The following is a 27,185-nucleotide window of genomic DNA, read 5'->3' on the forward strand; positions in this document are numbered from 1 at the left end:
CTCTCGCGCACTCGCGCACTCGCGCGGCGCCCCCTGGGCGTCCCCGCCGGCTCGCCCCAGGGCGCGTGCGCGCGTGCGCGCTCGGACGGCCCCGCCCCCCACGCGGCGCGCGCCCCGCGGCGGCCGAGGGGGCGGGGACCGGAGCGGGGCCGGCCATGGAGCCCCTGCGGAGGGCCCACGAGGCCGCGGTCCGGCTGCTGCTGTGCGGGCCTTGGGCCTCGGGCGCCGCCTCCCGCTCGAAGCCCCGCGCCTCGGAGGTGCTGACGCGGCACCTGCTGCAGCGGCGCCTGCCGCACTGGACCTCCTTCTGCGTGCCCTACAGCGCCGTCCGCAACGACCAGTTCGGCCTCTCGCACTTCAACTGGCCCGTGCAGGGCGCCAACTACCACGTCCTGCGTACCGGCTGCTTCCCCTTCATCAAGTACCACTGCTCCAAGGCCCCCTGGCAGGACCTGGCGGCGCAGGACCGGTTCTTCACGGCGCTCAAGGTCGTCAACCTGGGTGAGTGGCCCCGGGCGGGGAAGCGCGCCCCCGGGGCAGTGGCATCGGTGTTTGCAAAGCACCACGACGGCCGCGGCTCAGAGGCCGAGACCCCGGCCCCGAGCCCCGCCTCGGCCCCGCGCACCTGCGGTCCCCAGACTCTGCCTCCGCGTCCCACCCACGCTTCGGCCGCGGTGGTTTGGATTCCCTCCCCACCCCCACCCCCTTTCACCCCTCCCCGTAGGTGCTTGTTGGAGTCCGTGGTTCCCAGGAAAGTAGGGCTTCGGGGATCCCTGGGGGGCTCCGCGGTTTGGCACCTGCCTTCAGCCCAGGGCGTGATTCTGGAGGCCCGGGATCGAGTCCCACGTCGGGCTCCCTGCACGGAGCCTGCTTCTCCCTCTGCCTGGGTCTCTGCCTCTCTGTCTCTCGTGAATACATAGGTAAAGCCTTTAAAAAAATAAATAAAGTAGGGCTTTATCCCAGACCTGTGGGGTCTTTATCCAGACCTGTAGGGAGGGACCACACTGCATCACCCCTCTGGGGCGGAGGCCTTCCTTCCCGGCTCACCTGCTGCAGCTCCTGCCCAGGATCACCCCTACCTTGGGCAGTGAGAAGGCTGGTGTAAGGAAACGCCCCCACTGCAAAGTGGCTCTGCAGTCAAGAAATAATCTTACTGAAATGGCAGGATTCGACCCCGTTACCGTCCTCTTCCTCGCCGCGTTCCTTATTATAAAAACTGGAACTACTTTCTGAACTTCATTATTTTCTTTATATGAAACCCTAGCAAGTGCGCTTTACTGAAAGCACGAAAGGTTTTCACCAGTCGTTTCAGCTTCTTTTAGGTGTTAGGCCTCAAGGGTACTAAAATATTCTGCCTCTTAATATCTCTGTGTGTTGTTTGTTTGTTTGTTTGTTTGTTTAATGGGAATATTCTAATTCTGGGAGTATTTACTCTTGCTGGATGCTTATTTTGGCTAATGACAGAAGAGGCATGAACATTGCAACAGGGGCACATCGTGTGTGTCTGTATCGAGAGGCCTCAAGATGTTTTGAACCTATTAATAAGTTAAACCCACATTGATCCAGATTTTAGTAATTCGGGATCTAGATGTGGGAGCTGAACCATGTTAGCCAACCAGTTTTTTTACAACCAGAGTTAAAGCTGAACCCCCTGTGCACCTGCGCTGGTATTATTATATAATCTGATGGCTCATTAAATTTAAATATGGTATTTATGTATTTTTGCTTTTAATAACTCACATATGTCTTGTCATGGGAATTTTGAGCCATTGGTCTACTGAGGTTTTCCTGGGTTCATTCCACCAAGGAGAAGATTATTTAGCAATGTGTAATTCTTTAAAAATGTCTGTTTGGCTGATGGACTATAAAGAGCCTGCCCACTAATTTTGAGGTTGATTGGAAGTTGAAGGGTAAGCTCACTTCGAAGAGTCGATTCAAAATTATTTGGAAAGACTGGAGTGATGAATAGATTGAGGAAGATGTTTATCTTAGAGTTTTCTTCTTAGGATCAGAAGCAGTCATTCATCCCAAATGTAAAAAGTAACAGGTTAGGAAAAGTATAATTGGAAGATAATAGGTAAACCATGAATGAGCCAAATGCCTTTTAAAGAAATTTTTCACTTAAAACTTAACACTTTAAGAACACCCTGATGATTAGGGGCTTCTCTTTTAAATATAAATATGAAGAAATCCAAAGAAAAGTAGAATACACAGAACATCGTCACACAAAGAAGTGAAACATTTTGAGGAAAGAAACAAAAGCTGTAGTTTCTTTATGTGGAAGAGAAGGCTGAAGAGTGATTTAATGGTCTTTTGGAAATTCGAAAAATCCTGCCTAAAGGGGAATAAGACTTTTAAGTTAAACAAAAAAGGAAAACTTTCTGCTCACGCATGCTTTAATACAAATTGGCTTTTACTAATAAAGGGAATTTTTCCTGGACTTTTAAACAGTAATGTGTTCACCAATTTGGTAATGTTTTTTTTTTTTTTTTCTTTTTGTCTTAAGGTAGGGAATTAGATAATGAATTCTTTCCTGTTCTGTGATGTATAGTTGCCTCTCTGGATCATCAAGTACCTATTCTATTAATAAAAATACTTAGGATTTTATTCCTCTTATTCCCTTCTAAAGTGGCAATTATCAGAGTCATTCATTTTTCTCTTTTGTAAATAATAAAGATTTCTCTTTTACCATTTGTTCCCTTTCTCCTCTGCCTTCCCTTCAAAGGAAGCTGACATTTTACTGATGGTTTATCAGTTGGGGTATCCTGCTGGGAAGTAGATTGAGATTTAAGAAAAGCAACTTACCATTGGAATGAATGGGTAATCGGAGACTTGCTAAGAAGTTCTAATTTTTTTTAAGTGCTTAATTTGACAGTGGTTTACCTACTGTTCAGCTGACTCAAAATGAATTATGCAAAGAACTGACTTTCATGTTCATTTTGATGTTATGTTTCAGTCTGGGAAAAATTTAATTTCTAATGGAATTTTATAGACTTTATAGCATATGTGATATAGATAAAGAAAATTATTTTTTTATGTTTAAATTATGGAAGTGGCAAATCTCCTCATTTTAGCTTGACTGCATTAAGTAGACTGCAGGAAAAAAGAAAAGAATTTCTGACTCCTGTATCACACCCTGTCAAACTGCATTACTGATAGTGGTTCCTCGCTGTTTCTTAATAAGAGACCATGCAATTATTATAAGCTAGTAATCTGGTCCATTCTCCATTTTAACTGAAAAAATATTGGCCATTGATTTGTGTGGTTTTTAAAACGTGTCAATATTTTAACTGGAAACTGATAAGTACTATAAAACAACATTTCGGTTTCACCAGCCATTCCTTAAATCTATATCCTTAGCATTGGTTTAAAAGGCATATTTTATATATTTTACTGTCAGTATATTTAGAAAATTAATAATTGTTTCTAGAACCCATTTTTTCTCCCTCCATTGATTTTCAGCTCTAAAGTTGTGATACTGTATTTTAAATTTGCTTTTTATTTCAACTTCTCCCCCTACTCTTCACTCACTTCTGCTTTGTTTTTTTGTCCACTTCCCTACCCATACTCCAGTTGCCTGTTTTTTCTTCTTTTTGATAAATAGCTTTATGATGCCAGCTTTTGTCACTTTTTGGTGATATTCCTTTGAAGCATTCAGAGATTCTTTGGGGTATTACCAAGGCAAAGAAGGCAATATACTGTCACAGATTTCACTGGGAGTCCCAGGGAACCCTGTGATAGTGACAAACTGTGACCCAGTATATTCCTAAAAATAGAGGTGCCAGCCTGAATGGGCGTGTTTGCCTGTTCTCATTGCCAGCTAGTGATGCTTCTCCTGATTAATCTCTGGCATCACAGTGGTTGGAATGCCGCTTCAGGGAATAAGCACAAAATAGTCCAATGCACTTATACACTCAAAACGAGCATAACACAGCAAATATATTCTTGCAGAAAGAATAAAAATTTAGCAATATGATTAGTCCTGAGCATATGATTTCTCTATTAACTAGAAAGAGGGTTTTACAAATGTACATTCTTCTTTTAAATTGTCATTTTTCTGTCCAACTCCTACACAGGAACAATAAAATTAATACTTGTGTGGAGCATACAATATTTGTTACTGATTCATATGCCCGTGGTTTTATACATGTTTTTAATATGTTAATAGTCATTGATTTTAAATAAGTGCCTTAAAAAAGATAGGAGCTGTGAAAGTTTATTTTGTGTCCAATATAGTGTCATATGCATGAGTGCTTAATCCATTATCTCTGGTTAGTATATGTTTAGTTTCCTGTATTGCAAACAGCAACTAATCTCAAATATAACAGCAAAATCTTGTCAAATGGAAACATTCCAAAGAAGAAACATGTTGGAATCTACTCTATACCTATTTCAAATAGGCTGAAACAAGATTGTTTTCAAATCGGTTGTAAAAATACTCATGGGAATATTTCTCATACCTGTTATAGTAAAATCTTCCTTAGAGTTAGGTTTTTGCCTTAGGTTTAGTAGACGCCTCTTTGACCCAGTTTCTTTTAAGTTGTACAAAAAATTACTTTAGCCATCAGTGTTACTGTCTGACGTAAAGCACAGTAAAGTTGACCTAGTAATTTACTCTCAAGGCCTATAATCCAGAGCATCTACAACTAAATTAATGAATATTCTATTTGCTTATTTGTGAAAACAATATAGAATTACTTCATAATGACTTGGAAGTAATGAATTAATACTTATAAAGTGCTTTGAATTAAAATTTAAACCAGCCTTATCCATAGTTTTAAAAATCTCTAGGCTCACACAGTTGTTACCATGTACCACAAACTGATGAAATTGAACTCTTAGATAGAGTCAGTCTTTACTCGTATCTTTATATTTTCATAACTTTACAATTTGTTGATGTTGCTGAAAAGTGCTTTGTGATTTGTACCGTGACAAATACGTGGATGCGTGATTAATAAGCATTGATGTTCATAAATAACATATTCATTTATTTTCTAGGTATTCCAACTTTATTATATGGACTTGGCTCCTGGTTATTTGCTAGAGTCACAGAGACTGTACATACCAGTTATGGACCAATAACAGTTTATTTTCTAAATAAAGAAGATGAAGGTGCCATGTATTGAAGGTGTTCATCGAAGAACATAATTATCAGTGGATTTTCTCTTATGTGTATGTGCAATGTTTATTTTTGACCCTTTAAAATAAAACTTTTGCAAACACCTTTTTCTTTCTACAGTGTTGGGTTCTTTAAGATGAATCATTGCCCCCAAGAGGTAAAGCTTTTCATACATTGTTACATATTGTATGCTTAGTTTAGCCAATGGAAACTACAGATGCATGAAGCATATACCAATTTTTATTCCTAGAATTAGGTTAAATCACAGATAAAAAATGATTATAACATATATATACACACATACATGTGTATTCTATATTTAGGTATTAATTTAAATCGATTCTTTGAAGATAAAATGGAGACATCCACACAAAGAAGGGAGGGGACAAATCTTTTATATGATACTGAAAAAAGAAGTAAAGGATTTTAGGATATATGTGGAGATAACAACATTGTCAAATCCAAAACTGATGAATTCTCATTGAAACACGAAATCTAATCTATTCAGCTGCTAGGATTTTCAATGGGAATGTTTTAAAGTTAAAGCCCTTGTGCCATTTACCTGGATGACAGGTCTAGATGTAGTGTTGAAACTTCTTGTTGCCTAAACATCCAATACCATACTACTTTCTAAAAAATAATGACTCTGGTTAATGTAAATGTAGCAAGACGAATGAAATTAGGACTTACTAAAAGTTAAAATAGCATGCTGATCAAGCTGTAAGAACAATTAAGACCTAGAAAGACCCAGAAGAATAAATTTGGTGACGGTTTATAAAAGCAATTAGCTGAAATGGTACATATCCATACACTTCTTGGCGATGGGAAATGGGCTGAAATTTTAAAGACCTGATGGCAGTTTTGTGTTAAGATTTTATTAAGTTAATTGCATTTTTGAAAGCAAAGTCATTAAAAAAAAATTTATCCTTGGGGGTAGTTACAAAATACCCAGACGAATGGTAAATTTCAGAAATTTGGAGTAATTTAGGGAGAACTAAGTAGAACTATTTAATTTCTAAACCAATGGGTGTTTAAGATTTATGATCTCTCCCATAATTACAAACATGCATTATATATCATTTTATGTTAATGTTTTGCTGATACTCTGCAACATTCACACATTATTATAGCAAAATATTTTATAAAATACAATCTAACCAGCATTTGGGTGCTTGCTCCTGGCAAATCAGTAGAGATAGTGAGTGGCAGGGACTGAGGTGAAAATACCAGAATAAAGTAATACAAACTGAGTTTGCTAAAGATGGTGGTTTTAAATGAGCTGCAGAGAGTGAGCTCTTCTTCAAATATATGTAGTGTTCCCTTGTCTAGAAGTAATTCTAAATAACACTTTAATCAAAGAAGTACTTATGCCAATATATTTAGTCCAGAAGAATATACTTGACACTACTTAAATGAATGGCTTACACAAAGGAGATAGTGTTACATTAAGCTTCATTAATAATAAAACTGGCTATTAGCATTTTGCAAGGAAGGCTAGAACTGATTTCCCCTGTAATGGGCAATGTTAAATAACTATAGCTCATAAGTTTTAAGTCAAATAGTGCTCATTCACTGTTGCTGGTCTGGTCAATACTTGCTGTAAAGGTTTGGTCCCAGCACAAGGCTGATAAAATGGTTTTTAATTACCAGACTATAAATACAGCTTTTCAGTAGAGTTGCACTTCTTTTCACACTGGCCTGTTTGATTTCTGATAATTTGTACTGCTGACTCTGCTTACCTGTTTTTCAATAGCTATAGTCACTGTGACTTCTTGTCCATATAGTGATAGGTAAGTCTCCTTGGAGAAGATCTTGACAAACTACCCTATTGATCTTTGTAATTCTCTGCTGCTTGCAGCATTAAATAGAGCCTTGATTTCTTGTCTCCTGTGCTCACTGTGTAACAATTAAGCAAATGTAATATTTTCTTGTATTACATGAAAATCAATAGACCTCTTGCTCTCATGGAGTTGATCATGGTGAAGGATGAACTCAACAATGGCTAAGGCCATACTTCAAATATTAAAATATCATTCATTGGATTTATTAAGTCCTACAGTGAAACGTTTAGTCTAAAAATGCTCCCCATTGAACAGTAATGGTTTAAGTTTTTCCTTTAAAGTTGAATATGACATGGAAGCATTGTGCCCTAAAAGGGATAAAGTATAAATGCTAGAAGTCAGGAGATTGATTCTATTTTTAGGGTTAGTGCTGTATTACTTTTTGACCTCAAACTAATGACTCCTTTGTGTCTTAGTTTTTCCACCTGTAATCTGAGAACAAAACAAGAAACCTTTCTACTTTAAAATGTATGATAAATATGCTTGTAAGCAAATGTCAGTTTTATTTCAGTAAAAGCTTGTTTGTAATCATTCTTCCTTTCCATATGTATTTATATGTAAAGAACTTCATTAATGAAAGAAGTTTAAATATAAGGTGAGAGAAAGAAAGGAAGAGACACACTGAGGCATTGTATGTATGCCTGCATGAGAGCTGATTATGCCTGAGATGGCAGAAAGGGTTCTGAGTTGACCCTGTCCTTCTGGATATTAGGAATATCCTTAGTTGATGAAACAACCCAAAACAGCTTTTTTGCCAATATTTCTTTGATGGGATTTTGTCTTTTCCAGGCAAAACTATTTTTTTTTATGGAAGATGAGTTTTAGTATAACATTTTACAAATCCTCTATTATTCCTTCTATGCAAATCAATTATCAAGTACTGGAAGAAATTTATGGACAAAATTTTTAGTTCCTGTGTAAACTGTGAGCCACCATAAAGATGCAATAAGAATTGGGGGCATGAAAGAGGTTGCTAACATAAACATCCCTAGTTTTTCAGTGCTAATGTCTTAACATACCAAAATGACAAATAGTTATTTTATCACCCTTTTTTGGTCACACATATTTTGTTAATTGTTGACTTCAGTAAAAAATTGAAACATTTTTTAATTATTAAAAGCCATATGTATTTCTTTAACAATGTACATTTCATTTTTTGTCATTTATATTTATGTTCACTCAAAACTAGAAGAACAATAATGCTTCATGAAATATCTCAATTCTATTAAAGAATGAATGACGTTTAAATGGATGTGGTGACATCAAGACAAGGATCTTGGTTTCATTTCATTTAAAAGCTAATGCAGATAACAGAAACCTTATCCTAAAGTCAGTAGATCAGGTATCTACTTTTTTTCAGCTCTTACCATTCAGACAGTAATAATGTTTGAGGGCATCTTAACCTAAACGAGTACTTAGCATTACATCTCACCTGGGTCAACAGTCTAGGGTATCAAAGTTAAACTGTGTTACTGTAAATTAATGGAAAATGTAACTGCACTTTGCTGAAAGATCAATGTCCAATAAAGGCTGCACAATCAAATCTTGTTGCAATGATTGAGGTCTTTAATTGCCTTTCAAAGATAAGGTGGTAATCAACACAGCTTTAACTGATTTTTTTACTAGTTCAATTACATGCTAATGACTAGTGCCAAGTCAGAATCTTTAACTACTTATACTTATTAAATCTTATGTTAGTAATGAAAAATTACTTTAGCTACACAATCGATAGAACACAAATCTTAATTACTATATTTCACTTTTATACTATTTTATGTGCTTGACAAATGTTTCACAAGAGCTTTCTCAACAATAAGAAGTGTTATTAGTAGTGACTATGGTCCACAGAGTATTTTTGTAATACAAATTAGAGATGTTGAGAAAAATTTTTTTCTTTAAATTAAAATGTGGCTAAAATAGTTTCCAACTGACACAAGTTTGACTCTCCAGCTACTTCTCAGAACTCTGTTCTGCTAATTGAGAAGGCATTTAATACAACTGGGATAAAATAAACCCATATTGTTTTTGGTGTGTTTCTAAAAGTTCAGTTAGTTTTCTAGTAAAGAAATTATTTTGTGGGGGCACTTGGGTGGCTCAATTGGTTAAGCATCTGCCTTCCACTTAGGTCATGATCCCAGGGTTTTGGGATCAAGCCCCACATCAGGCTCCCTGTTCAATGGGGAGCCTGCTTCTCCCTCTCCACCCTACTTGTGCGCTCTCTCTCTCTCTCTCTCTCTCTCTCTCTCTCGATCTTTTTAAAGAATATCTTTTTAGAAAGAAAAAAATTGATTTTGTGTAGAGTTTGCTATAAAATCTTATTTGGGGAAAGAATAAGTTAGTATAAGGGAAATGAGAAATGAAAAAATAAATAAATTGGACTTCATCAAAATTTAAAAATTTTGTGCTTCAAAGAATGCTGTCAAGAAAATGAAAACACAACTGATGGTATGGGAGAAAATATTTGCAAATCATGAATCTGATAAGGGACTTGCAGCTAGAATATATAAAGAACTCTTATAACTCAACAACCCAATAGAAAAATAGATTTGGACAGATATTTCTCCAAATGAGTTATACAAATTTTTGCTTTAAGCACATGAAAAGATGTTAACATTAACTGTTAGGGAAGCACAGCTCAAAACCACAATGAGATCCTACTTCACACCTACTAGAATGGCTATAATCCCAAGATAGTGATACCCAGTGTTGCCAAGGATGTCATTTATTTCAAGAAATTGGAACCCTCATGTATTACCAGTGGGAGTGTAAAATGATACAACTTTGGGAAAGTTTGGCAGTTCCTCAAAATATTAAGCATGAAATTACTGTATGACCCAGCAATTCTATTCCTAGGTATATATGGTGGAGAATTGAAAACATGTTCACACAAAAACTTGTACAAAAATGTTCATAGTAGCATTGTTCATTCTAGCCCCAAAATGGAAACAACCCTAACAGCCACCAGTTGATGATGCATGAATAAATAAAATTTGGCATGTTCACACAAAGGAATATTATTCAATCAAATAAAGGAATGATGAACTGATAAACACAACACGTAATGAAGCTTGAAAGCATCATGCTAAAGGAAAGAAGCCAGTCATAAAAGACCACATATTACATCATTCCATTTATCTGAAATGTCCAGAACAGGTAAATCAACAGAACCAAAGTAGATTAGTGATTAGCAGATCAGTGATTAGAGTCTAGGAAAGAGGAGAATGGGAGAAAATGGGCAGTGACTGTTCATGGGTATGGGGTTTCTTTTTAGGGTGACAAAACTGTTCTAAATTTGATTGTGGTGACAGTAGCACAATCCTGCAACTATACTCAGACCATTGAATGGTGCATTCTAAATGGAAGACTATGGCGTGTGAATTATCTCTCAATGAAACTGTTAAATTAGTAAAGAGGGATCCCTGGGTGGCGCAGCGGTTTGGCGCCTGCCTTTGGCCCAGGGCGCGATCCTGGGGACCCAGGATCGAATCCCAGGTCGGGCTCCCGGTGCATGGGGCCTGCTTCTCCCTCTGCCTATGTCTCTGCCTCTCTCTCTCTCACTGTTTGCCTATTATAAATAAATAAAAATTAAAAAAAAATTAGGAAAGAGGAAATGCGCAGTTAGTATTTAATGTGATATGGTTTCAATTTCTCAAGATGAAAAAAGGTCTGGAGATAGTTGGTACTGATGGATGCACTGTAATGTGAATGGTAATGCTGACTGTACTTGATACCACTGAACTATACACTTAAAAATGGTTAACATGGTGCAGTTCCTCAGTGGCTCAGGTAGTTGAGGGTAGGACTCAGTTTCAACTCAGGTCGTGATCCCAGGTCCTGGGATCCAGCCCCACATTCAGCTCTGTGTTCAGCACCCGGTCTGCTTGAGATTCCTTCCCCTTCCCTCTCCATCCTTCTCTACTCCTTCCTTTCTTCTCTTTGTAATAAACAAACAAACAAAATCTTCTAAAAAATGGTTAACATAGTGAATTTTGTGTTATATGTATTTTACTACAAATAAAAATTTTTTAAATTGTAAAGGATTTAATATCCCTATAGTGAAATATAACTGGTTGCATGATTTCTATAGAAAATAATTGTTTAGAAAAATGTTAGAGATTAAAATAGGTAAAACATGTTGATATCATTTTATGCATGGCAGTCTTAGAATTTTTAAAATTTTAATTATAAAACCTAGTTTTAATTAAGTAGATGAAATCTCATTTGGGATCATTTTTAGTAGCATTAAAGATATACTTTTATATCTTTATTACATACTCTTACCCTGAAACTGATACAATGTTGTAGGTCAAATATTCTTCAACATAAAAATGCATACACATATGTATAAAGAGATGTGTTGTTTTAAAAAGATGTACTTGGTTTGAGATTATTTAAGATAAGACCAAAGAAAAGTATGTAAAATGCTAGTAAATGAAAATATCCTCTTTTAGATCCTAGTTGCTGGGTGAAGAATATTAGCTACTACTAGTATGAGGTGTTATATAGTGTTGCTTATAGCTATTTCAGTTGCACTTATATCATTTTAAATACAGTTTATGAACATTGTACTACTCCATTATATTATTAATTTATCTTCAGTGATATTTATAGTACCAATTTAAAAGCAGTAAAACTTCATGAAAAGTAGCTTAAATACAAAGATTTTGATAAACAAAAGCTTCCCATTTTTAAAAGGAAATCATGGAAGCTGTACTTCTTAAAGAAGATTTGAAGTTTTTGTATTGTTGTTTATGATAGAATTATGAACCATATAAACACAGTATTTTTTAGTTAACCTAAATACATAAATCTATCTGAATTCATCTTATGAAAAGAGATATGTCATTAGATATATATGATCATTATATGCTTTAGTGATTCATGGACCTTGTTACATACATGCTTTGTAATGTATGAATTATTTAGTAAGAAAAATCACAATAATTTTGTTGTTACTCAAAAATTTATGGGTTGGCAGAAACAATTATGCAGCCCCTGAAGCTGGTATGTTAAGGTAACATCATTAACACCACATAGTATGATTTTTTTAGTAGTTGCTTGACATAACCTTTACTGCTTCTGCTAGAATATATCAGTAATTTTATAACAATCTGTCGGTAAACAGAACATTGAATTTATTAACCACAAAGTGATTCATTTTACTCTATTTTCATATAAGTGCATAATTTAAAATCAGACCTACGAAAGTTGTCTACACAAACCCTAAAGAAATAACAAAAAAAAATACAAAATCAATACTCTAATAAATGGATTAAATTTTTTAAAAATTTCAACTCCATTTAATTTAATAAAAGTGAATATTTTTATTTCAAAAAATTAATATGTTTAAGAAGTGAATGAAAATCCATGAAGATAGGGGATTATCTCATAACCTTTCTTTATGCGTGATATTAAGGCCCTTGCTGTGAGATGAAGCCAAAATTGTAGTTTCTTATGCTTTCAAAACTCCAAATTTATAAAATGAAGGAACCAAGAATTTTAAAGAATAAAAATCTAAATACTGTCACCTAATTTTAGATTACATTTAAAAATCAACATTCATCCATCCTTCAAATACTTTTACATTGACCACGTTGAAAGTAAATTTTAGTAATTTTACTTGTCAACAAAATCTAGCAGTTCTGAATCTATGTACAAGCCATACTGAAAAAGAAAAATAGTTTCCGTACACAGCTGGATCTGTATACCTCTAACTAATTTTGTGCTTGCAGTATTTTATTTGTCATATAATGAAGGCTCTGTGAAGAATGAATGTGTGATATTCAAAATTAAAGAGAAAGCTTGCTTCATCTTTAAGAGCTTTAAGAAAAGGATACTTTAACTGCAGGTCATATGGATTATTTGCAAGAATAGCAACAAGTTTTGAAATATCTCACATGTAATGAGTTAACCTCTATTTTTTAAATATATTCTGAAAAAGGAAAGACTGGAATTTTGTTGCATTATCCTTTTGAGGCATTTCAAAAGGTGCTGTCTTCTCATGTAGAAATGTTGCTATTTTAAAGTCAAACGAAACGATGTGCAGAAGTAAATGAAGTAAAATATTAAATAGAAAATACTAGGATTGGGATGCCTAGGTGGCTCAGTGGTTGAGCATCTGCTTTTGGCTCAGGGAGTGATCTCGGAGTTCTGGAATCGAGTCCCACATCAGGCTTCCCACAGGGAGCCTGCTTCTCCCTCTGCCTGTGTCATGCCTCTCTCTGTGTGTCTCTCATAAATAAATAAATAAAATCTTAAAAAAAAAGTACTAGGATCAGTTAAACCTACTCATTTTATACAGAACTAGAAACAATATTTTAGTAACTAGGAGATAAGAACATTTTAATTGAATTGGCCAAACATGGAATGCACTACCTCTTGAGGCAGTGACTCTTGTTGGATATATTCAGAGAAGCTGCATGACAATTCCTTAGGGAGACATGGAGAGAATTCTTGAATTGGGCTGAGAACTGGATTGGTGATTTTGTAAGTTTCTTTTAATTCTGAAATTTTACTATCATTCTTGCATGCCTATCTCTGATTCCCAATCATGCTATTTAGGTTGGTGTTTATTGCTGTTCTACTATGTGTATAATGCAGAGAACCTTGTTTTGAAGAAAAAATATATGGCTTAAGTTCTTTTTGTACCATTACCAGTTAAATGATGGAGAGAAATTAGAACTTTCTAAATCTTAGTGTCTTCATGTATACAATAAGGAATTTATCCAACACTAACATAGCATTTTTTTGTACCAGGTCCTAGACCTAGCACTTTATACATATTAACTCACTTACTCCTCTCTTAACACTCCAATGGGTTAGGCACTGTTTTTATGCCCTTTTTTTTTTTTCAGTTGTAGAAACCAAGAAGTGTCACCCAAGAATACACATGGTGAGTGTTCTTCCAATCTCTGCAGTCTAAAGAGTCCGTAGTCTTAAACTACAACACATAGGACAATTTCTTTTTAAAGACTTTATTTATTTATTCATGAAAGACAGAGAGAGAGAGAGAGAGAGAGAGAGAGAGAGAGAGGCAGAGACATAGGCAGAGGGAGAAGCAGGCTCCATGCAGGGAGCCCGATGTGGGACTTGACCCCGGGACTCTGGGATCACGCCCTGGGCAGAAGGCAGGCGCTAAACTGCTGAGCCACCCAGAGATTCCCCACATAGGACAATTTTGTCACATAATGGATGTGGAAGCACTTTGCAAGGAATAAAGTATCACAAAACTGTGAGATATATTTTTTTCATTCATATAAAAAGAATAATATAGATATATTTAAACAATGACAAGAGGGAAGTGATAAAGCTTAAGTGATTTGTAGGAACACCAGCCTACTCTATATAAAGGAAAATGTATTATGTAGAAATTCAATTTAATGACATTTTAAATTAATGAATTAATTCATTTTAGAGCATCTAAAATCCATAGTACCTGGCACATAGTGGGTGCTCCATGAATATCTGTTGAACTGCTGTTTCTGCCCCTGCATGAATTGTTCCCACTGTTCTTTTCTCTTCCTGACAAAACAGGAGAGAGTAGACTTTCCTGTCACACTTTCAGGGGTTTATCTGTGCTCATTTTTGTTCACGCCTCTTCATATTCTTCTTTTTTAAAAACTAAAGGATATTAGGCAACATGAAGAAAATGTTTATTGTTTAGTTGTCATTGCTATTGTAAACTATATAATTCTATCTTTTTGCAATGAAAATTTCCAAGACATTATTGCTGGTATATAGAAATATAGCTTACTTTAAAAAAATTATTGTAATTATTTTATTTTATTTTTTTAAAGATTTTATTTATTTATTCACAAGAGACACAGAGAGAGGCAGAGACATAGGCAGAGGGAGAAGCAGGCTCCCTGCAGGAGCCTGTTGCAGGACTTGATTCCAGGACCTTGGGATAATGACTTGAGCCAAAGGCAGACACTCAACCACTGAGCCACCCAGGTGCCCTATTTTTATTTCTTAAAAGACTATTTATTTATTTATTTATTTATTTATTTATTAGAGAGAGAGAGCATGAGCAAGGAGGAAGAGCAGAGAGAGAGAGAGAGAGAAGCAGACACCTTGCTGAGGAGGGAGCCCAACGCTAGGCTCAATTCTAGGACCCTGGATCATGACTTGAGCTAAAGGCAGACAGTCAACTGATTGAGGCACCCCAGCACTCCTGATATAATTTTCAATTTACAGAAAAATTGCAAAGATATTACAGAGTTCCTATATACCCTCACCCAGATTTCCCTAATGTTAGTACCTTACATACCTTAGTTGCCAAAACTAAGTAGTCAAGGAAGTCAACATTGGTGCATTGCTAACTAAATTGTAGATTTCACCAGTTTTTCATTACTGTCCTTTTTTCTGTTCCAGGATTCCACTGAGGGCCTCACATTGTATTTGGTTCTCATGTCTTCTTAGTCTGTTCAGGTCTATAACAGTTTCTTTGTTTTTTTGTGTGTTATGACCTTGACAGTTTTAAGGAGTACTTGTCAGGTACTTTGTAGAATGTCCCTCAATTTAGGTTTGTCTGATGATTTTCTCATGATTAGATTGGGGTTATGAGTTTTAGGGAGAAGACCACAGAAGTCAACTGTCCTTTTTACGGTCTTGTATTAGAGAGTACATGACTTATTACTGAGGATGTTAACCTTGATGGTGTCTGCTAGGTTTCTCCACTGGAAAGTTACTGTTTTCATCCTCTGCTCTCATCATATTTTTTACTTTATTTTGTTTTATTTAATTTATTTAATGAGAATGTGTGTGCAAATGTGAGGGGGAGGGGTGGAGGGAGAGAGAGAAAAAATCTTAAACAGGCTCCACCCCCAGTGCAGAGCCCAACATTGGGCTTGATCTCATGATTGAGATCATGATCTCACCTGAAATCAAGAGTGGGACATTTAACTAACTGAGCCAGCTAGGCATCCCACATCATATTCTTTTAAATCAAAATTAATCAACAAGTATTTGAGTGTTGTGTTTAAGGGCACACAGTAGGCTCTGAAAGAGCTAAGTGGAATTCTCTAACGTAGAAAAGAATCAATATTTGCTATAAAATTTGTAGTTCATTGGGAGTTCATAATGGCGGTTGTCTCATTCTTGATGGCGGTGGTGGCAAAGCAAAGGAACAAGTGAGGCTTAAGACAGGTAAGAAATGCACATGACAGTTAATTCCTATTACTCAATCCACTTTGTCTTCAAAATCCATTCATTCACTCAACAGATGTTATTAAAGTGCCTGCTGTGTGCCAGGTACTATTTTAGATACTAGGTACATGGCAGCAAAGAAAGACACGCCCAGTTCCCCTTCCTCTTTAAGCTATAGTTTAGTGGAAAGACAAACAAATGAATAAAACCTTGATATATTAGCAACACATGCTAAGAGAAAAATAAATGAGCTTGTATCTATGGGTGGAGTGGGTTTGGGGCTGGTTTGAAATTTCCATAGTGTGTGCTAAAGGAAGACCACAGCTAGAAGGTGACATTTAGGTCAATCTACAAAATGCACTCTTCTGGGGAGGGTGTCCATAGGCTTTCAGAATGGTTCATCTTTTGACATCTCATCGCAGCCTGTCCTACAAAATAGCCTCTAACGAAACTAGGTTGTCCTGAACCCCTGGTAATAGAATCATCTACCTTTATACCGAAAAAGTTGGGAAAGTACCAAAATCCACATAGCATGTGCTCAGTCTGACTTTGAGGAGTTTGTGCTATGAGACCTAAAGTCCTTACGAATTTGTCAAACACAAAACAAAACAAAACAAAAACACATCAGCAGGGCCTTTGGTGGTTCCATGTCTGCTAACTATGTTCATGACAGGATCAAGTGTGCTTTCCTTGTCCAGGAGCAGAAAATCATTGTGAACATGTTGAAGGCAGAGTCAGAGTCAGAAAGCTAAAAAACAAACAAACAAACAACCTTTTTTGAGTAATAAAATCACCACAACGAAAGACCTTCAGAATGCGAGGCAGTGAACCATCTGGATACTGGGGCTAAGAGCAATCCAGGCAGGAGGAATGGCAAATGCAAAGGCCCTGAGTAGAATGCATGATGTCTTCAAAGAACAATGAGGAGGAGGCTGGTGTGAATGAGGGAGAACAGTAGGAGATGAGGTTTGAGAGTCCATAAAGTATTGAGAACAGAATGTGTAGAGTTTTATAGGTCAAAGAAATGACTTTAGTTTTTATCCTGTACAAGTGAGGTAGCCATCCAGAGAGTTTTAAATAAAGGATGACTTGATCTAACCTTGGCAACTGGGTTGAGAATAGAGTAGTGGCAAAGGTGGAAACAAGATTAGAAGAAAGATACAATGGTAGTTTGGATTGAGGTAGTAGCTGTGAAGTGGTAGGAAAGGGTCAGATTCTGGATTAAGAATTCAAGATTGAGAGCAAGATAAAAAAAGATGAAAGAAAACCTCTGTGGTTTACAATAGCAAAATGTATTTTCCTCAATAAAAAAAAATCTTTACAACAACAACCATAAATAACTCAATTTAAAACTTGGCAAAGGCGAGGTGCCAGGGTGGCACAGTCAGTTAAATGTCGGACTCTTGGTTTTGGCTGGGGTTATGATCCCACGTCATAAGATAGAGCCCTGCAACTGGCTCAGCTCTCAGCTGGGACTCTGCTTGAGATTCTCTCTCCCTCTTCCTCTGCCCTTCCCACTCGGGCTTTCTTTCTCTTAAAATAAATAAATCTTGGGGGGATCCCTGGGTGGCTCAGTGGTTTAGCACCTGCCTTTGGCCCAGGGCACGATCCTGGAGTCCCGGGATTGAGTCCCACGTCGGGCTCCCGACATGGAGCCTGCCTCTCCCTCTGCCTGTGTCTCTGCCTCTCTCTCTCTCTCTCTATCTGTCATTAATAAATAAAATCTTTAAAAGAAAATATAAATAAATAAATCAATCTTTGGCAGCCCAGGTGGCTCAGTGGTTTAGCACCACCTTCAGCCCAGGGCCTGATCCTGGAGACCCGGGATCAAGTCCCATGTCAGGCTCCCTGCATGGAGCCTGCTTCTCCCTCTGCCTGTCTCTCTGCCTCTCTCTCTTAGTGTCTCTCATGAATAAATAAATAAAATCTTAAAAATAAATAAATAAATAAATAAATAAATAAATAAATCTTTTTGGAAAAAAAAGGGGCAGATGAATAGACAGTTCCCCAAAGAAGATATATAAGGCATATGAAAAGATTTATCAACTTCACTAATCACTAAGAAGATGCAAATTAAAAGCACAGTAAGATACTGCATAACATCCAACAGGATGGCTAATATAAAAAATACAGAAGATAACAAGTGTTGGTGAAGATGTGGAGAAATCAGAACACTCATGCATTGCTATTGGGAATGTAAAATGGTGCAGTCATTGCAGAAAACAGAATGGTGGTTCCTCAAAATATTAAAAATAGAATAGAATGACTATATGATCTAGCAATTCCACTTCTGGGTATATACCTATCCAGAAGAATTGAAAGTACAAATTGAGTTGGTTTTCCCCATAGTACAATGAATTAAAAAGCCATTTTAACAAATGATAGGTTCATAGAAAATCTCTAGTTTTGTGGTCTATTTTTTCAAACAATAGGAAATGAACTTTCAGTGAAAAGTACATGGGGACCTTAGGCACACTGTTTATTTTTCACTTGACTGAAGTGCCAGTGGAAAAAGGCAATTTCAGAATATCTGGAGCATCTGATTAAGTAAATTTCTACCTAAGCTATTAACTTACAATAACTACTGGTGTGCCCAAGAAACAATAGGCAGGTCGTGTGGGGGGTTTTACATCTACAAAGAGATAATTTATCTCATACTCGGACTTTCAAATTAAGTATTAAAAGAATCTCAGACAGGGAAAAATATGCACAAAATTTTTTGGTATTCTACTGAAACTAATCAACATTTAAATTCTTTTTTTTTTTCTTGTGTAAACTATCTGAATGTTAGGGCAGAAATTGTCCCTCCTCTCCCACCAAATTTATACAAAGTTCACTACCTGAAAGTAAAGCAACAGGTGCACATTAGCAGGGTATTATGGACAAACCCACAGGTTGAAATTTGTAAACAAACTTTTATTTAGGCACTACAGATGAACACAGTTATGCACTTTAAAATCTGAGGTTAAGAAGGCATTTAAAAACAACCAAGGGTTATTCCTACTTCCCAAGATATCACCCAATAAGTCAACAATCCTATCTAGGATCTATCTGAAAATTTGGGGACTAGACTGGATACTTTCTGCAAGGATTTAATAAGAGAGAGAACATGAGGCCACTACTGCAGCTGTCCCTTGACACTTACACTCTTCCCTGATTTTTTTTTTTTTACTATTGCTCTTTTCTTTCTTCTTTCTTTTTTCTTTTCTTTCTTTTCTTTTTTCTTTCTTTTCTTTCTCTCTCTTTCTCTCTCTTTTCTTTCTTTTTCTTTCTTTCTCTCTCTTTTCTCTTCTTTCTTTCTTTCTTTCTTTCTTTCTTTCTTTCTTTCTTTCTTTCTTTCTTTCTTTCTTTCTTTTTTTCTCTTTCTTTCTTTTTTCTTTCATCTTAATCTATTTATTCACGAGAGACATAGGCGGAGGGAGAAGCAGGCTCCCTGCGGGGAACCCAATGGGGGACTCCATCCCAGGACCCCAGGATGACGCCCAGAAGGCAGATGCTCAACCACTGAGCCACCAGGTGGCTTTTGAACCTGTTTCCTGTTGCTTTTGAACGGAGGCTGTTTTCTATTTCAGGACAACAGCGGGGCAAAACAAACCGAAAAAAGAAAAAAAAAAAATTTCAATCCATGCACTGTTTGCTAATGTGAGAGGAAGACGATGACCTTCTCGTCTAAAAGCCAAGTACTTTTTGAGTTCCTGCCTGGCTGTTGCGGATTTGATGCACAAACCCCCTCAAGGTAAAAGGGCTTAGCAAAGTTGGGATAAAGGTAAGGCTTCCGCAAACAATTTTAAGCACGCAATTTTAAGCCATCAACTGGCTTTGGGCGGACTGCAGCCCCAGTTCGGTTTCCTCCTCCGCTCGTTATATGGTTCAGCTGGCGGGGCTTTAACCAAGGTCACTCACGGGAGGGACCATCCTCTGCGCATCACCTGCGGTCCCGGGACCTGGACAGCGCAGCCCCGCCCCGAAGCCCCGCCCCCCGCGGAAGCCCCGCCCCCGCACTTCGCGAGCTCCGCTCAGGTCCCGCCCACCCGGGCGCGGGCGCGGGCGCGGGCGCGGGCGCGGGGGCGGGGCTGGCCGGGAGCTGCCCTTTTCCAACATGGCGCCGCGGGAGGCGGGTGCGTCTCGCCCGCTCCCGGGGGTTCCGGTGCCGTGCGTTTTGGTTCCGGAGTAACAGTGCCCTCCCCGTGCCTTCCTCCTCCTCCCGCCGCCGTTGCCGCCGGAACGTTCGGCCTGGGGCGGCCAGGGCTGATCCGGTGCGCGCCGCGCCCTGTGACTCGGAGGGGGGCCGAGGGGGGGAGCCCGATTCGCTCCGCGGCGCTCGGGCGGAAGGCCCTGGTCGGCTTCCGCCTGGTCTGGGGGCCCCCGGGGCTCCTTCCAGTCGGGGACCCTTCCCTTCCCTTCCCTTCCCTCTGCGCCAAGGAGGAGCGGACACCTGCCGCTCTGCCTCCCTCCCGAAAGCGGGGTCGTCTCCGCACGTCCACACAGACGCCAGGGAGCTTCACCAGCCCGTTTCGCGCTGTTTTCCAACTCCGCTAGTTCCTACCGGCCCCTGCCTCCTGCGCGGTGCACGCTCACAGGGAGGCAGCCCCGACCCCCTGCAGCCTGGGTCCGGCTCGGTGCCCGCGGGCTCCCCCAGACCACCCCTCCTCTTTGCACTCCCCCGACTCCCCGACCCTCTGTCCTCCCCCCCCCGCACCCCTCCGTCCCCTGGTCGCCTCTTGGAGCCCCCGCTTGACCACGATCCAGTGGGTACCGCCCACCCCAGGATGTGAGCCCCCGGCACCTGTAATGCTGTGGCTCGCCCTTGGCCCCTTCCATGCCATGGAGAACCAGGTGCTGGTGATTCGTATCAAGATTCCAAATAGTGGCGCGGTGGACTGGACAGTGCACTCCGGGCCGCAGTTACTCTTCAGGGACGTGCTGGTGAGTGGCAACCGCAGGATCCAAATCCCATTGAGGAGGGCGCAGGGATTTGTGGGGTAGTCAGCACCTGGACCGCCGAATCTGAGCCTGCTGCACCCCCCCCCCCCACCACCACCACCGAGCGAGTGGCAGTGGCCTTTGCTGGCTTCCTGTGGGGGCGGCTTTATTGCTTCAGCGACACACATTGATTAATTGCATGGACTGAAATCTGGCAATTGTGCAGGGAGGGCCTTGGGGACGGAGAGATGAATCAGATTGAACTCCTGCCCTCAAGGAGCTCACAGCCTGCACTGGGACATACACACATACACACACATTTGCAACCAACCGGCTGCAAAGAGCTGAGTCTAGAAGTACCCCCCCCCCCCGTCCCCTGTCCCCCGCCCCCCCAAGTGTTTCTCGGAATGTCCTTGGCCAGATTCCAGCCATGCCTTTCTACTGAGTTCCCCGAACTTGGTTGGTGACCACTGGGGAAGGGAATCTAGGCTGCTTGAACGATGCTTCAGCAAACCTAAGGTGTCATTGGTTCTAAGACACTCTTTTACGTACTACTGAGAAAAAAATACTGCCTGTTAAACTGTCACCTGCTGCACAGAATGCAAAAGGAGCGCAATTTCAGATGATGCTAACCCTGGGGGGGGGGGGGGAGGGTGCATCTCAGAATCAAAGCTGTGTCATTACTTTCAGGGTACCGAGAACTTAGTTCAAATAAAGTCATGGAATGTGAGAGCGGAGTGTAACCTTGGCAGTGAGCGGCCTGTTGAGACCTCTGAACCTTTTTTGAGATAGTTACTGAGGAGTAGTGAAGACGGAATGGCTTTTCCAAAGCTGTGTTGCTCGTGAGTGCAAGAGTCCGTACCAGAACTCAGATTTGCTTACTTAGTGATTTTTCCCCACATGCTGCACTGTCATTTCTCATCTTTTAGCACACATTTGAGATAGCCGGAGTGCACTGTGCCCGTTTTAAGTATTGAATAATTGAGGTATGGAGAGGAGAACTGACATGCCCAGAAACATGTTGCAGGTACCAAATCTATGGTGGAACTTACCTACAAGATAAAATGGGGGTGGAGCAGAGATTCTTGTGGGGAGGAGGATCTGGGGTGTGATTTTTTTTTTTTTTTTTTTTGGTTGCTGTATGTGACTCAATCAAAATTTGATTCCAATACCTACATTTTGAATTCTGGATATTACTGGCCCAGAACATCACAGATTTTCAGGTGTCTGGGCCAGGAGTCCAGAAGCTGGAGTGAGCCAGTAGCTTCTAGTAAGCCAACACCAAATATTGCCCTTCTCTTGGCATCTGGAGTCCATCCACACTCTCACATGTATATAGATTTCTTCTCTTGACAAGGCCCAAACTTTTTTTAACATGGTCCTCTAGGTCTATCTGGATTGGCTTGTGCCTGCCTGGCACCAGCTCAGTCTCTCACCACATCCCTGAGAACATTATGTGCTCCAGGTTCATAGAGCTAACCTTTGTCCCAGGCTGTCTGACCCCTTTCTTCAGCTGGCCAATTCCTACCTGTCGTTCAGAGCCCAGCTTCACTTTTCCTCTACCTTAGTCTTTTTTTTTTTTTTTAATTTTATTTATTTATTTATGAGAGACACACAGAGAGAAGCAGAGGGAGAAGCAAACTCTTTACAGGGAGCCCACTGTGGGACTTGATCCCAGCCCAGGACCCTGGATTCACTGCCAGAGCCGAAGGTAGATGCTCAACCATTGAGCCACCCGTGTGTCCCTCCTCTATCTTAGTCTTAATATGCCTCTCCTCTGTGTTCCCATAGCTCCGTTCCAGCAAAGCTAGCAGGTTTTGTCACAGTTTTGTCTATCTTCTCCACTAAATGGTAAACTTCTGGAGGAGATGGACATTTCTGTCTCCTGTTTCTGGAGCTCCAAAGCATCTTGAAATATTTGTTCAAGCATTTCAAAAGGAGCTTCAAGGAAGATGCATGCAGTTAAGGTTTTGTGGACAGTCTGCTAGGTTTTGAATCTAGAAACATGGGTTTAATTGCAAGCAGTCTCACTAAGTAAGCAAGTCACTCTGTCTCTTTTAGCCTCAGTTTCCTTACTTGTAAAATTGGGACAATACCCGTCTTCAAGGCTTGCAAAGTTTAAGTGGGATCATGCCTGTGATGAGAAAGATGTAAGCTTTCTTTGACTTTGCTCATTTGAAATAACAGAAGGTACTATTTAATGTAGAATGGTGCAGTGTTTAAAAATACAAGCTCTGGGCTAGACTACCTGGTTTGAATTGCAAAGCTTACCATACTCACTTTGGGGCAAGTGTATTCTAGGTCTCAGTTCGTTATCTGGAAAAAAAAAAAAAGGAGTCAGGAATTAAAATAGTGCCCACCTGATAGAGTATGAGGACTACTGGAGTTGATATACATAAAGCCCCTAGAACAATCTAGAATCTGGTAAGTGCTCTATAAGTATTGTCATTAAGACATAAAGGACAGGGCCTGGATCTTCTGCTTCTCAAGCATCTCTCAATGGTTCCTTGGCTCCGGGCTGACTGGCCTTAAGGTAAATTTTGCACAAATGGTACCACCATTTAGAGCTCAGAGTACCATGGGTCCTCACATGTGCATATGTGCAGGTAAGCCCCGGTGGATCATGCTTTGTCAGGAGGGCCTGATGAAGGGCTCTTTGCAATGAGTGTTGTGCTGTCTTGCATGCTCCCTATTGCAGGCTGTATGCACTGCATGCCCAGATTCTGGTGGACACTTGTGACCTCTTCTCCAGGGTCACCTCATCTATTCATCAAGAAAATGGCAAAAAGCAACAGATACATCAGCATCTTTGGCTTGGAACCTTAAAATTTTAAAGCCAAACGAAATCTGGAAGCATCCCCTTTATGTAATGTATAACTCATTTCACCCCAGTTTTCAAATGAGGGAGCATGAACCCCAGAGGGGGAGAAAATGCTAAAGTCACACAGCTCGTTGGGGGCAGCACCAGATGCAGAAACCAGAAGCAGTTTGTGGTCACTGAGTCATCTGTTCCTGAGTGTGTTTTGGACCTGGAGTTGTAGTTGAGGGCTCTTGTCACAGCTCCATCAAATAGCTGAGAAACCTTTGAGAAGTCACTCAACCTCTCTGGGCCTTTGTCCTGCATCTGAATAATTAGGGACTGGCTGTAGTGTAATGTAGGCCTAGCTGGTCTCCAAGGGCAGAGACATTTAGTTATCTGTTTTTCAGCTTTCTGTGTTCTGTTCCTTGTAGACACAGCCTCCAATTTTGGGAATATACTGTGCAGGAGATTTCAACTAGTCAATGGGAGGAGAGAATGTTCCTTTTATTCCTCTTGCTGTTTGAATCCTGTCTCCCAAATCTCCACTCATGTTTCCCCTTATCTATGCAATTTTTATCTAAACTGAGCCTTTGATTTTTTCCTGTCTCCTGAGTTAGCAAATACTATTTGCTATTTATTGCTATTTATGTCTTTTGTTTGGCTCTTTTAGGTTTGTCTTTATCTTTGTGACCAGACTAGAATATTGCTATATCTTATTCTTCTGTAGCCTATAGCTTCATGGTTTTTATGCTCCTGGCATGTTGTAGATGCTTAATTATACTTTTGTATTTGACTGATTTATTAAAAGCACAGAAAGGGATCAAGAAGTGCCACCATTAAAATATTTAAACTTAAGTTTTCTTTTTTTTTTCTTTTTTAAGATTTTATTTATTTATTCATGAGAAACACAAAGAGAGAGGCAGAGACATAGGCAGAGGGAGAAGCAGGCTCCTTGCAGGGAGCCTGATGCGGAACTCAATCCCAGGACCCTAGGATCACACCTTGAGTGAGCCACCCAGGCATCCCTAAACTTTTCTTTTGAAACCTTCTTTAGAAAAAAAAAAAAGAAAAAAAAAGAAACCTTATTTAGGGGGATCCCTGGGTGGCTCAGTGGTTTAGCGCCTGCCTTTGGCCCAGGGCGCGATCCTGGAGTCCCAGGATCCTGGAGTCCCAGTCGGGCTTCCGGCATGGAGCCTGCTTCTCCCTCCTCCTGTATCTCTGCCTCTCTCTCTCTCTCTCTCTGTATCATAAATAAATCTTTTAAAAAAAGAAAAAGAAACCTTCTTTAGGTAAATGTTATGATGAGAATAAGATTTTTTAAAATAAGTCACTTAAAGTATAACTTATAATATACATAAAATTATTAAAGTGCCCTTCTTATAAATGACCTGTTCATATGATTCTCATGATTCTCTCAAGGAAGTTTGCCTTTTCTTTTTTTCCCTACATTAGATGTAAAACCTATATGGCTCTTTGTTTATGTTGATGGGCAAAGGATGCCATTGCTGCCTGGTGAGTTTTTCAGCTAGTTATTCGAAATTTGATGGGTTCTGCTATTCGTTAAGTAGGAAGGATCCTAAATTAGTTTGCTAATACTAGAGGTCCTGTCTCAAGATTGAGGTGATGAGAGTTCCCTTGAAGTAACCAGAGGTATCCTCAACTTGGAGGGTTGAGAGTGGAGTCCCCCAGCTTGTTTTTTAACTACACTACTGGCAAGGTCCTCGGTAAATGCTATGGAAGGATGATGTAAGTGAAGGATCGGCTATCTGCCGATCCTTGGGTTTTGTTGTGAGGTAAGCTTTGTAACATTCCAGTCATCAGGGACTTATTTTATTTAACAGACACTCATGTGGCATTTACTATGTGCTAGATACTTCTCTAAGCACTTTACAAATGTGAGCTCATTTAATCCTATGAGGTAGGTACAGTTACGATCTCATTGTACACAAGAGGAAACTGAGGCACAGAGAGACATAGTCAGTCAGCTACTGAATGGCAGAGCAAAGGTCCAACCTGAGCAGTTTGGCTCCAGTCCACAGAGTCTGGCTTTACACTAGCTGCCTATATAGTTTATTTATACTCTACAGTTTCTGTTTACCTATTGACAAATCCTTTTTACCTACAAGTGTGGAGAATTTTTTTTAACACTGAAATTTTTTCATAAATACTTCTCAGAGTTGGTGTTTCATTGGCTAAGACTAGAGTCAGAGGGGAAAAATGTCCTCCTTTGGTTCTGAGTGAGGGCTGCCTAAGATCGTTCTCTTTGATCAACTTTATATGCACAGATTTATTTTTCAGGGGAAATAAAAGGCACTGTAGAGGCAAGGCTATTATGCAAATTTCCACTGCAGCAAAAGCTTCTAAAGAACTGCCTTTAGAAGGAAGTTGCAGCCGCCACTCTGCCAAGTGCCCTGCTTGGATGGGCTGTGGGCTCCCTGCTGAGAACTACTGCAAGCGGCTTTGTCAGCCCGCTGCCTGATGCCAGTTACTGGCAGAGCCCAGGAGGGATTTTGTGGCACAGCTCCCTGAGAGCGGTGAGGTTTGCAGACCATTTGGGTTAGGCTGGATATAATGGAGGGTCACTTTTCCCAGAACTGGCTATTTCTTGAAGACAGTCCATGCCTCTTTAAGCTTTCTCTGTAGACTGATTTTAAAGATTGCAACTTTATAGGTTCATTTAAACATCGATATCAGATTATATACATTAAACACATTTTTTTTTTTTTTTTGTAGGCTAGCTTAACTCTGTTCCAGTGTCATTAAATGTATGTTTTCCAGTTGCTTAAGAGTAAAGCTTGAGGGACACGTGGGTGGCTCCATGGTTGAGCATCTGCCTTTGGTTCTGGGTGTGCTCCCAGGGTCCTGCTATGGAGTCCCACATGGGGCTCCCTGCAGGGGGCCTGCTTCTCCCTCTGCCTATGTCTCGGCCTCTCTCTCTGTCTCCCATGAATAAATAAACTCTTTAAAAAAAAAAAAAGAGTAAAACTTGACAGAAGTTGTTTGTATCAAATGTAGCACTATAGGTTAATATCATCATTGGAATAATATATCATGAAAATTTTTTTAACTCTTTGCGCTATGGAATATAAGGCAAGATGTTGCTAGTTACGTATCAGAAACTATATTTGTTGAGTGTCTACAATGTGTTAGTCTAACTTATGTTTATTATGTTATTTAAGTTAATTTTTGCATTATCTCTGTAAGTATTACTAGACCCATATTGGAGGATAATCAAATAGAAGCTCAGAGAGGTTAAGTAATTTGTAGTCACACAGCTGTTAAGTACAGAGCTGAGATTTGAATCCAGGCTAGTCTGACTCCTAAATACAGTTCTATTGGCAGTATGTTCCACAGC

At 39.7% G+C, this 27,185-nt stretch overlaps 2 protein-coding genes, 1 long non-coding RNA gene and 1 pseudogene across 10 annotated transcripts in view; 3 read left to right on the forward strand and 1 right to left on the reverse strand.

The window, feature by feature from the left end:
• Nucleotides 1–21,325, reverse strand: part of LOC140623178 (uncharacterized) — a 110,150-nt gene extending 88,825 nt beyond the window's left edge. The window contains exon 1 of one of the 2 annotated variants that reach the window (XR_012022841.1): nucleotides 20,894–21,325. This is a non-coding gene — a long non-coding RNA (uncharacterized lncRNA). The remainder of the gene's footprint in view (nucleotides 1–20,893) is intronic. The other variant, XR_012022842.1, reaches the window with a different exon arrangement.
• Nucleotides 129–5,223, forward strand: C32H15orf61 (chromosome 32 C15orf61 homolog). The gene is made up of 2 exons (XM_072809339.1): nucleotides 129–501; nucleotides 4,999–5,223. The coding sequence occupies exons 1-2, from the start codon at nucleotides 156–158 to the stop codon at nucleotides 5,124–5,126; spliced, it is 474 nt and encodes a 157-aa protein (XP_072665440.1). The 5' UTR covers nucleotides 129–155; the 3' UTR covers nucleotides 5,127–5,223.
• Nucleotides 14,965–16,946, forward strand: LOC140623176 (large ribosomal subunit protein eL34-like; annotated as a pseudogene).
• Nucleotides 20,216–27,185, forward strand: part of MAP2K5 (mitogen-activated protein kinase kinase 5) — a 255,259-nt gene continuing 248,289 nt past the window's right edge. For 2 of the 7 annotated variants that reach the window (XM_072809330.1, XM_072809331.1), the window contains exon 1: nucleotides 20,216–21,033. In XM_072809330.1, coding sequence (XP_072665431.1) covers nucleotides 20,899–21,033 — 135 coding nt within the window. In that variant the 5' untranslated portion in view covers nucleotides 20,216–20,898. The remainder of the gene's footprint in view (nucleotides 21,034–27,185) is intronic. The other 5 variants (XM_072809329.1, XM_072809327.1, XM_072809328.1 and 2 more) reach the window with 5 other exon arrangements.

This window comes from Canis lupus, chromosome 32 (genome assembly GCF_048164855.1).
Source record: "Canis lupus baileyi chromosome 32, mCanLup2.hap1, whole genome shotgun sequence".
Taxonomy (NCBI): Eukaryota; Metazoa; Chordata; class Mammalia; order Carnivora; family Canidae; genus Canis; species Canis lupus.

Coding starts and splice junctions, on each gene's coding strand:
- C32H15orf61 (XM_072809339.1), top strand. CDS start 156: ATGGAGCCCCTGCGGAGGGCCCACGAGGCCGCGGTCCGGCTGCTGCTG. Junction 502..4,998: donor GCTCAAGGTCGTCAACCTGG/GTGAGTGGCCCC, acceptor TTTATTTTCTAG/GTATTCCAACTTTATTATAT.